The 11,318-nt window shown below is 47.5% G+C and overlaps 1 protein-coding gene across 1 annotated transcript in view; it reads right to left on the reverse strand.

Annotated features, from left to right (window-relative positions):
• The window catches only part of supt5h (SPT5 homolog, DSIF elongation factor subunit), a 15,794-nt gene extending 4,891 nt beyond the window's left edge, over nt 1–10,903 (reverse strand). Inside the window, exons 1-22 of the mRNA XM_062473521.1 lie at nt 10,699–10,903; nt 9,946–10,045; nt 9,232–9,388; nt 8,576–8,641; nt 7,345–7,356; nt 6,707–6,776; nt 6,308–6,376; nt 6,072–6,137; nt 5,786–5,816; nt 5,627–5,695; nt 5,250–5,501; nt 5,041–5,130; nt 4,786–4,856; nt 4,512–4,617; nt 4,325–4,418; nt 3,716–3,852; nt 3,452–3,607; nt 3,018–3,164; nt 2,788–2,934; nt 1,979–2,104; nt 1,806–1,890; nt 1,545–1,673 (exon numbers count right to left, since the gene is read on the reverse strand). Coding sequence (XP_062329505.1) covers nt 1,545–1,673; nt 1,806–1,890; nt 1,979–2,104; nt 2,788–2,934; nt 3,018–3,164; nt 3,452–3,607; nt 3,716–3,852; nt 4,325–4,418; nt 4,512–4,617; nt 4,786–4,856; nt 5,041–5,130; nt 5,250–5,501; nt 5,627–5,695; nt 5,786–5,816; nt 6,072–6,137; nt 6,308–6,376; nt 6,707–6,776; nt 7,345–7,356; nt 8,576–8,641; nt 9,232–9,388; nt 9,946–10,023 — 2,158 coding nt within the window. The 5' untranslated portion in view covers nt 10,024–10,045; nt 10,699–10,903. The remainder of the gene's footprint in view (nt 1–1,544; nt 1,674–1,805; nt 1,891–1,978; nt 2,105–2,787; nt 2,935–3,017; nt 3,165–3,451; nt 3,608–3,715; nt 3,853–4,324; nt 4,419–4,511; nt 4,618–4,785; nt 4,857–5,040; nt 5,131–5,249; nt 5,502–5,626; nt 5,696–5,785; nt 5,817–6,071; nt 6,138–6,307; nt 6,377–6,706; nt 6,777–7,344; nt 7,357–8,575; nt 8,642–9,231; nt 9,389–9,945; nt 10,046–10,698) is intronic.
• Between the last annotated feature and the right edge of the window lie 415 nt (nt 10,904–11,318).

Below are 11,318 nucleotides of genomic sequence, written 5' to 3' on the forward strand. Positions count from 1 at the left end.
AGAGAGCCGGCGGGTGGCTGGGTAGCTGAGCTGGGTATGTGTTTCTAGGTTGAGAGCTTGGATGACTGCAAATTTCCTTCTAAATTCGGATAAAACCGAGGTTCAAATTTTCGGTCCTAAAAAATATAGAAATAATTTTTCCAATCTGACCTTAGACCTAGACGGCGTCAAAGTCTCTCAAAGCCAGCTAGTAAAAAATTTAGGAGTCACAATGGACCCAGACCTTTCGTTTGAGTACCATATTAAGCAAATTACTAGAACTGCATCTACGTAATATTGCCAAAATACGAAAATTTCTCTCAAAGGATGATGCCGAAAAACTAATACATGCATTTGTTACGTCCCGATTGGACTATTGCAATGTGTTGTTGTCTGGCCTCCCAATTACCCACCTAAAAAATTTACAGCGGGTGCAAAATGCTGCTGCTAGACTATTGACCAGAACAAGAAAGTTGATCACATAACATCTACTCTTGTCTCTCTACACTGGCTCCCTATCCAAGCCAGAGCTGACTTCAAAGTTCTACTACTAACCTACAAATCTCTGCATGGATTGGCACCACTGTACCTCTCCGGTCTCCTTGCACCCTATTGCCCCGCAAGGACACTTAGATCTCAAGATGCCGGCTATCTGGTGGTTCCCAAAATTAAGAAAAAAACTGCTGGAGGTAGGGCGTTCTCATATAGAGCGCCTCTTCTCTGGAATAAACTAGCCGTCTCAATTAGGGAGTCTGATACTGTTTCGACGTTTAAAATTAGGTTAAAAACGTTATTGTTTAGTCAATTCTACGACTGTTAAAGGTAAGTATGTTACTAGTTGGAGGCAACGGGGGACGGGTTGTTTCCATCCTTATTCTTTAAGTATAACTTATTTTAGAGTTCTCTTCCCCTGGAACAGATTTCATGTTCCAAATGAGGGGGGCTGTCGCTGTCTTGGTGTGTGGGGTTGCATCAAATTCCCCTTTTTTGCTCTGTTAAATTGCTGCACCAGTCCACACTTGACCGGTGGGGATCTCATTCTATTATGACTGTAACTGTTAGCTGCTCCTGGCATTCTCTAATCCCTGCTCTCCTCTCTCTGTCCCCCCCACACACATCCCTTGTGGTGTGGGGGGTTTGAGTTGTCAGCACCTGCCTGGTCGTCGGTCAGCCAACGCTGGACCTGGTCGCGAGTCTCCCGGTCCTGTCCTACATCTATAAAGTTGAATAATGGATTTTGGTGTTTTAAAAACCCATCGACACTGTATGACTATGTTTAGCCTGTGTTCTGCTCCTCTCTCCCACCAACCGTCTCTGGAGGAGGGGATCCCTCTCTGAATTGCTCCTCCCAAGGTTTCTTCCATTTTTTTTTCTCCTGTTGAGAGTTTTTTGGGAGTTTTTCCTTGTCTTCCTTGAGGGTTTAGGTTGGTTGAGGGGCAGTTCTATGGGCATATGTGAAGCCCTCTGTGACATGCTTGCATGTAAAAAGGGCTATACAAATAAATTTGATTTGATCTGAAGAGAGCGAGGGCCAGGAGATGGGGACCAGGGCTGCAGACACTCACCTTTGTACGGTCCCTGGGAGATACGGACAGTCTGGCCAATCAGGTCGTTGTCTCTCCTGCCTCGGCCACGCCCCATTCCCCCTCCTCCTCCCCCTCCTCCTCCTCCCCCTCCGCCCCTCTGCTGCTGACCTGCATAAGGGGTCAAGGGTCAACAACATGGCACCAGGGCTAGGTGTGGTCACTTGGAAAATACAGTTATCTTGACAGGTGAACAGAATGTGGAGGCTAGGGAGTCAGAACTAGTGTGTAGGATGGACTCACCCCCTCCTCCGTGGTGCATGGGGCTGCTGATATGAGGGCTCATAGGTGCAAATCCCCCCACGGGGAAATTGGTCACATCTCTGGGCTGGGGAGGACATAAAAAAGACCATGGGTTTTACCACAAGCCAATAACAAGCTACTTCTGTAGGCAGCAGCCAATGAGAGAGACCGACCTTGGAGCCCCCAGCCAATACGAGGTGGCGTGTCTTACAGACGAACATGCCTCCGTTCTCCACCAGCTTCTTGCAGTGCAGGAAGGCAAACCCTCGGAACAGGTGACGGATCTCTCCCTCCCGGCCCTGGGAGGCAGAACACAGCACTTCAGAAACACCCACAGAGAACACAGCACTTCAGAAACACCCACAGAGAACACAGCACTCCAGAAACACCCACAGAGAACACAGCACTCCAGAAACACCCACAGAGAACACAGCACTTCAGAAACACCCACAGAGAACACAGCACTTCAGAAACACCCACAGAGAACAATACCAAGGTATTGATGTAACCTTGAAGGACAGTACTGCTCATGAACTAGCAGCCAGTCTCCCACCCTGGGAGAACAGGAACAACATGGCTGCCGGTCCCACAGTGAGTCAGCGTGTTGCGGCTATCAGCGCTAGCCATAGCAGCGCTAGCCATAGCAGCGCTAGCCATAGCAGCGCTAGCCATAGCAGCGCTAGCCATAGCAGCGCTAGCCATAGCAGCGCTAGCCATAGCAGCGCTAGCCATAGAAGCGCTAGCCATAGAAGCGCTAGCCATAGAAGCGCTAGCCATAGCAGCGCTAGCCATAGCAGCGCTAGCCATAGCAGCGCTAGCCATAGCAGCGCTAGCCATAGCAGCGCTAGCCATAGCAGCGCTAGCCATAGCAGCGCTAGCCATAGCAGCGCTAGCCATAGCAGCGCTAGCCATAGCAGCGCTAGCCATAGCAGCGCTAGCCATAGCAGCGCTAGCCATAGCAGCGCTAGCAGGGTCGACTCACCGAGTGCGGCCCGTCGATCACCTTGACGATGTCCTTCACGTGGATGTTGTTCTGCTCCGAGTCCAGCGCCACTGCGAAGCGGTTGTCTTTCCGCCGGTTGACCGCCTGGTGGCGCACCGTCATCACCTTGCCGTGCATGTTCAGAATCTGACGGGGGGTCACTGCGTTAGCCCGCTGAACTCAAACCAGAGAACACAAACTTCCACACACACACACAGGGGGCGTGTCACCTGGAAGGTCTCCCTCTCTAGCCGGACGATGACCCCCACCGTCTGAGGGTCCAGCTGGATCAGCTCTCCCCACTCGTGCTGCCCGCCCGCGTCCACGCCCGATGCCGTCTCAGAGCACAGCTGCAGGTCCCGCGGCAGTACTTTCAGCTGGGACACACACACACACACACACAGACAGACACACACACACACACACACAGACAAACAAACATGGAATCAATCACTATACAGTCCATACGCGAGACAGTATATGCAAACACACGCACACTGAGACATGTTAAGCCAGGGTGAGGAGCACAGACGAAGAGAGGGATGAAAAGAGAGAGCAAGAGAGAGGACAGGACAGAGAGAGAGGAGAAGAGAGGACAGAGAGAGGAGAAGAGAGGAAGAGAGAGGACAGAGATAGAGAGAGGAGAGGAGAAGAGGTGTCTGACCTCGTGCATGGTGAGGTCAGAGAACAGGATGACGAAGTTCTCCTCCACACGGACGATGAGGCCGGTGTCTCCCTCGTAGCGGCCGGCGATCACCTTCACGTGATCACCCATACGGAAGTACTTCCTCAACTCATGAGCCGGGAACTCCAGGGGGTCCTGCTCACACACACACAAATCAACACCACAGACAAGGCATAAGGGTACAGTGTGTAAGTGTGTGTGCGAGAGTGCGTGTGTGAGTACATTGTGTGTGTGTGTGCGTACCTTGAGGTCCTCGTGTTTGGGCATGATGGTGATCTTGTTCCCGTCCACACTCAGGATCTTGCCCTGCAGGTTGATGAGCTCTCCCTCACACACCTCCACATTGTCACCTGCCTGGAGGTTGTGTTCACGCTCCTTACCTGGACACACACACACATCATTAGTGTCGGAAATATTTGGATGGACAAGAACACTTATAAGGACAGAGGCTGTTTATCAATCCACGTTTTTCTCCATTCTTGTGTTCTTAAGAACTTTTTTTGACGTTTGACGTCATCTTTCATTGCCCACGTACGGTTCCAATCCAAAGAACACAAGTCACCAAGGACGCCAAAAATACCCACAAGTGTTCTGGATCAGCCTTTTTTAACGAGGATGCATCGGATGGTGACTTGGTCAGCAAGAACGCATCTGATTTCCCAGAAGTCATTGCAAGAACACACATCTCAAATCGTTCTCTGTCCTCGCGGTCTTGCAACACTGTTCTCGCAAGATGCTGGGTAAGAACGTTCTTCTCGAGAACGCAAGTACTTTTATTAGCGCTCTTCAGATTGATAAACAGCCAATGTCGCACACACAGACAAGACACAAACAAGATCCAGCTGTGTTTACCTGAAGCCTCAGTCACCACCTCCAGGTCGATGCCTTCAGGCTGGTCCTCAAACTTCTCCAGCTCAGACAGGGTGGGCTTCACCCCCTCTGTGATCTGGACAAACCAGGGCAGGGGTCAACTCAGAACAGAGGGGGAATAGTTCCAGCTCAGCTGCAGGCTTTTATTGGATACTGTATGTGTTCTCACCACAGCTGACATGGCGAAGCTCTTGAAGAGAAAGCCTTTGCGGCTGTAGCGGTTGGCCTCAAAGATCATGAAGTCTCCATCATGGCTGACCTCACCCCCCAGTGACCTACACACACACACACACACAATGCCTTGAAAGAGGGAGAGAGTCTGCGAGACTGAAAGAAAAACTAAAAAGTGTATTGTTATATAAGAGAGAGACTGGAGGGGGGGGGGGGGTAAGAGAGGTAGAGAGAGAGAGAACGAGAGAAAGAGCCTTGTAGTTTCAGTGTACCTGATCTTCTCAGCATCAAACAGTCTCTGAGCCGGTCTTTTGAACTTCTTCCTCTTGGCAAACCAGTCTTTCTGTGGTTCAGACAGAAAATCAGACAGATAGGAACACACACACACACACACACACAGACAACCAGGCAGGTAGAAATACACACAGACAAAAGTCAGGTGTCCGCAGTGGGTTATGTTTGCTCACTGATTCAGTTGAGGTACTATGCAGCTAAATAACTTTGAGCAATAAGGGCCTTTAGCTTACCATGCTCATCCGGGCTTTGATCCTGTCCAGGTCTATCCTTGGGATCATCTTTAGAGATATGGTGTTCTGGCTTGGTTCTACGTAGTCCACCTAAGGAACGTTGAAAACGAGTCAGACACATGGATTCTTTACAGGCCCGTTAGAGTTACCGAGCCATGCCTGGCCAGCGCTAGCATTAGCTGGGCCACGTCGACCTCAGCGAGCCATACCTGGGCTATGTCGTCTTTGTAGAGGCCTCTCTTGAGGCGGACCCAGGACTTGGGCTTGAGGTTGGTGACCTCCTTGACCACCTTCAGGACGTCCGTCATCTCCTTGATGGGCACCATCTGCTGGTTCCAGAAGCCCATCCTCAGGTTGCCCACGCCCTCGATGGCCGCCTTCACGTGGGTCTGCTTGTAGGACTCCACGTAGATGTAGCCTTTCACATGCTCGGGAGCTACCACCGACTTGATCTGCAGGGGCTGTGAGGAGAAGGAGGGAGGAGAGAGGAGGGAGGAAGGATATGATTGGTGGTTTGTGAAGACTGATAGTTCTATGATGGAAAGATTCACTTGTGTCATTGAGGCTAATAGTAAAGAACACATACCGTGTCTGTAAACTGGTAGGCGATGAATTTCCTCATCAGTGCAATGGCTGTTGCCCTCTCCTCCCCTATCTGGAGTGACACCACGGGGTTAGTTAGTGTGTGCGTTCAGGTAATGTGTGTGTGTATTGAACAACAGAAAACAAAGACATTAGTTCTTACCTTACACTTGACTGTCCAAAGATTAGGGTCCCTTAAGACAAAAACGGAGTGCATTGAGCAAATAAATTGACAATGATTCCAATAATCCTAAATGTGGAAGTCTTGAAAAGGTCAAACTGCTACATTGTTTTTTTTTAACCTTTATTTAACCAGGTGAGCCGATTGAGAACATATTCTTATTTGCAACGGCGACCTGGCCAAGACAAAGTGCAAATGTGCAAGACAACATACAGTTACACAAAAGTACAAACATAAACATTGACCCCAGGAAGTAAACGATACGTACTTGACCCCAGGAAGTAACTGCTGTTGGGTGATGTCATCGGAGAGCTCCTCGGATCCACCTGAGAAACTAGAGAGAGCGAGGTAGAGAAGCAAGCAAGAAAGTAGGAGAGTGAGAGGGACGAATACAGATCACTGATCGCTCTGGTATGCACTTCCAGAGGGTACCCAAGTTCCTGAGAGCAAGTGTGAGTGAGAGTGAGAGAGAGAGAGAGTGTGCAGACTGAGTGTGACACTTACTGTTCTCCTCCAGAAGACTTGGCATACTTCCTCATGTAGTACTCCCCCAACGCTTCTTCTCTGGAATCCCTGTGAGAGACACGTTACAAAAGAAACCGTTAAGATACTAAATCACACACACACACGCACGCACACACACACACGTATATAAATTTAAAACAAACAGACAGCAGAAGTCATAAAACTTTAAAAAAAAAACGATTGTTATCTGCAACAGATCACAAGAGAAAGAAAGAATCAGTTGCTGCTTTTGCACCAAACCAAATACCATGGACTGTTTTTGATCACTAGGTTTCTCCACATGAACAGCGGGTACACAAAAGCATTAATAATGTGAGAAGAGGACTGTGTGGGCCAGGTCTGAGGTCAGCTGAAGCAGGAGCCAGGCAGCCCACATACTTCCAGAGGTTCTGCAGCCGGCGGGACCCTGAGTTGTCCTCATCCAGAACAACGTGATCGATGTTGGACACTGAAGAGGAGAGTTCAGTCAGGAGTCAGGAGGAAACAGCTGGATCTGGGACCACATTTACATTTAGCAGACACTCTTATCCAGAGCGAATTACAGTAAGTACAGGGACATTCCCCCCCGAGGCAAGTAGGGTGAAGTGCCTTGCCCAAGGACACAGCGTCATTTTTCACAGCCAAGAATCGAACCGGCAACCTTCTGATAAATAGCCCGATTCCCTAACCGCTCAGCCATCTGACCCCCCTCTCTTCCAGAATCTTTAGCCTGACTCCCATTAAAACGACATGTGCTCCTGACCCTGAGAGGCAGAGATGGTGGGCTTGTTGTTCAGAAAGAAGCTTCTGGTGAATCACCAGGTGAAGTGCGTACCCCGCTCAGGCCGAGGCTCTGACGCAGCGACCCGGGTTCGATTCTGTTCCGGGTCATTTCTATGCATCTTCCCCCCTCGCTCAATCTCTCCCATTTAATTCCTGTCTCTCTGTAACTATCTCTGCCCAATAAAGCCACAAAAGGCCAAAAATACACATTGAAATAAGAAGATGTGAGTGAAGCAGGATGTGGGCACACTCACCCTCTGCTTCTTCTGTCGGGCACGCGGGCCAGGCGGGGCGGAGAGAGGGAGGAAGAGCACAGGGAAAATACTAATCACATTGTGAACAGCACACAGGCAGGGGGTAACAGCAAGGGGAGATGAAGAGCACACGAAACCAAAACAAGGATCACTGTTAATGAACACACGATGGCTCGTACTGATGATGCATGAACACATGATGGCTCGTAGTGATGATGCATGAACACACGATGGATCGTACTGATGATGCATGAACACATGATGGCTCGTAGTGATGATGCATGAACACACGATGGCTCGTAGTGATGATGCATGAACACACACTTGACTGGAGGATTTCTATGCTGTGATACTGCAGGTTGACCACAAAAAAAAAAAAGTATCGGATCGTTCAAACCGATGAGATTAGCTTTCTGTCGACAGGACGAGTTCAGGCAAATGGTCACAGTTCACGTTGGGCACTTACCGTGTCACAGACAAGACCTGTGGTCAAATTTGTGATAACTTTTGCTAGGATCTGCTAATCCTGATCCTAGCAATACGTCACCAGTTAATTTGGATGATGAAAAACATCACCCGTTATAGAAAGCCACACAACTTCAGGATATAGATATCAGTAGTTTAACTACAGCCTATGTTGCTACACAAAAAAATGGATAAGAGTAAAAACGCTATTGCCATCCTTTCACAAATCAGAAACCAACAACATATGCCATTTGCCGTCTCTGTTGCCTGGGGTTACACTGGTTACTCTGACAACACCACGTGCAGAGGCTGGATGCGGTTTAATGGGATGTGTGAGAAAACAACTCAGTTATATTGGACAGAAAAAAACAAAGCAGAATAATCTGGAATTGATTTACCGTTAACTGAAGGAGGCATGCACGAGAAAAGACAATATTAGAGCAGGGCAGGAATACAATGTCAACAATGTCACTAGCTACATATGGCTTTCACTGTACAGAACTTCAAATCAATGCCAACTTTACTCCTTAAAGAAACAGCACCGCACTAAATATGATCTAAAATCTCCAGTCTACGTTACAGTGACATTTTTGAAATCCCAGAAACAGTTTTCACCAAGAAACAACCGGTATCAACAATCGCTGCACACGGGATAACTCTGTTCTGTCTACCCTCATCATCAACAACAACAACAGTGGCCCTGACATGTTGCCATGGATACGCGTTCATCACGGGTGCTGCTACGCAGGTGCATGCGCCCCCTCACCTTTCTCCAAGATGTCCTCCGCTCCTTCCTCCCACGGATCCTCGTCCTCGTACTCATCGTCCACATCTACAACCAGAGAAGAAGAAGAAGAGGGCAAACACAGTCAGTTCAGCTCCTACCAAGCACACAGCCTATTTATGTGTGTACGTCCTGTAAACCAGTGGTTCTCAAAGTGGGGTCCCCGGACCCTAGGGGTCCGCGAACCATAGCCAGGGGGTCCGTGAAATAATTTTCCATAAATTATAAAATTGTTAAATTGTGCTGTATCATTAAAAAGTGAAATCATATATAATACTCTACAGATGGGGACCATTTGCACCAATAAAACAAGAATATTGTGTCCATTTAAGAGCACAAAAGGGTATGCTGAATGGGTGTTACGATTATGGGGGGGTCCTTGGAAAATGTTCTCCCCTGTAAGGGGTCCCTGGCCCCAAAAGGTTTGAGAACCCCTGCTGTAAACAACAGCCCCCTTATGGCGAGCACTCTGGGCTACCTATAATAAACCCAGATTGAGCGTCCTTCTTTGACCCATGTTATGTTAAAACTGTTCTTTAGGTAGGTTTTGGTGAGCGGTCCGATCGGGCTTGCGCATAAACAGGGAAAATGCTGCCATGTGTAGGAGGGGTCTGTGTCTGAAGGCGTCCAGATCGTACCAGCTTCGTCCAGGATGAACCCCCCATGGCGGGGCTTCTTTCTGGGGCGATCGTCATCATCCTCCTCCTCTTCCTCATCATACTCCTCTTCATCCTCCAGATCCTCGCCTTCCTCCTCTGCTACCTTGTCACTACCAGTCGGACTGGCCTGTTCCTCCTACCGTAGGGTAGACACACAAACTTCAGTCACACAATAACGTGTTTTGGACGTCAGGACATCAAATTAAGATTAGGACATACTTTGAGTCCATCTGTGTAGTTACTCTAGCAGTTATGGATGCAACTAGTAATGTTTTGTAAAGTATTCATTTAACAGACGCTTGTATCAAAAGCAACGTACAGCACAGGGGTTGTAACCTGCCACCGCATGATCTGCGGTCAAATGCGCTACCACTGAGCTACTCCCCCCCTGCTCTAGTTTCTTGTACTAATAGTATCAAACTTGGTCCTGTATGACCGCTCTCAGTCTAAGGACGTAAACTCATTCAACGTTATATTCAAAGTCGAGTCCGTTACTTCATTTATTTTTAAATTTTTTATATTTCCTTGCTGCTATTGAACACGTTCTATTGACTATAAAATGGTATTGTGTGTTACCTCTGTTTTTACTCGTTCTGTACCTACTCTATGCATATGATTCGTAAAGTGAATTAAATTGCTAGCTAACTTTAGCTAAACTCATTAGCGCTAGCTTGCCATGCTACAGTACAGTACCTCATTCTCAGCCTCTTCGGCTTCGCTGCTTCGGTCACTCTGGGCGTCAGAGAAGTCGCTATCCTCACTGTCAGACATTCTTGACAGTCTCAGATAGAGCCTAAAGGCACGCAACACAACAGATAGTTAGCCAAGCGGCAATGTTTTCGTTATCTTGCTAGTTAGCCAGAATACGACAGCTAACGCAATGCAATACTGACTGGTAGACTAGCCATGTTAGCCCAGAGCTCAGTGCAGACCGTTTTCCAGTGCGTATGATGTGTATAAAAAACAACGACGATTTAGGTAGAAATCTAGTCTGCTACCGTATGCTAAAAACAATAGTCATCATATCTATATTGTTTCTGATCACGGAGGCTGCTGAAGATCTGAGAAAACAGCCATAATAATAGCTAAACGACTAGCCTAGCTTAGCGAGCCTGGTTCTCGTATAACTTACTCTAGCTAGTTAGCACTAGCGCCGCAACTGTCGACTATCTTGCTAGCCTAGTAAACTCTAAACAATCAACTTAACTAGATTAGTCACATGTAGTCACATGAAGTAGTTTATTGCATTGGAATGAGTTTAATGGTATTGGTAGCTGAAATGGACAAGGCCTAGCTTTGCTAAATGGTAGCACTAACCACGTCCCATTGAATGGCACGGGTACAATTCAAGATGGCCTAGCTCGTAATGCGCATTTCAAATCGCTATTTCACGTAACTATAGCTAATAAACATGTATTTTAGGCTATATTTCACAAAGGTACTCACCTTATGTTCTGTTACAATAATCCAATTTTTGACTTCACTCACACAACAGTGTGACGATATATAGTAATTTAAATGTAGTGACTTACACGTATTTCTTGGACCCCAAAGAGCCACGAGATTTAGGCTACTGCGCGAACTAAACTATCGCGGGGCTTCAACGTTGGCAGCGTTCCCAATTTGCCTTGCACTCCGGTCTGTGCTGTGATTCACGTTGTGAGTGTGAGAAAGTATTCTAAAATGTAGTATACCGTACAAGTACTGGAGTGAAGATATTGACACAAACAGACAGGCCTTCTTGTTTTACTAACAAAGAATAGGAAAATAAACATCACCGCCCTCACCATTTTTACAATAATCCTACATAGGTTTGAGCCAACGATTTATACAACTATTTTATCTTATGAACATGACACATTGCCAAAAGAAAATAATCTCAAAAAGTCAACAAAGAAAAAACGACATTACCCCGGAGCAGTGGTTCTAGACATATTTTACTGGACATATTTTACTTCCTCGTTTCATGATGACTACTAGAAGAAGAAAAATAACGTAATTTGCAGGCCCCCGTGTAGAACCGCCCCTGCTCCGGAGAAAAATTTAACTCACTCACTCGAGATGCA

This window comes from Osmerus eperlanus, chromosome 11 (genome assembly GCF_963692335.1).
Source record: "Osmerus eperlanus chromosome 11, fOsmEpe2.1, whole genome shotgun sequence".
In the NCBI taxonomy this organism is placed as follows: Eukaryota; Metazoa; Chordata; class Actinopteri; order Osmeriformes; family Osmeridae; genus Osmerus; species Osmerus eperlanus.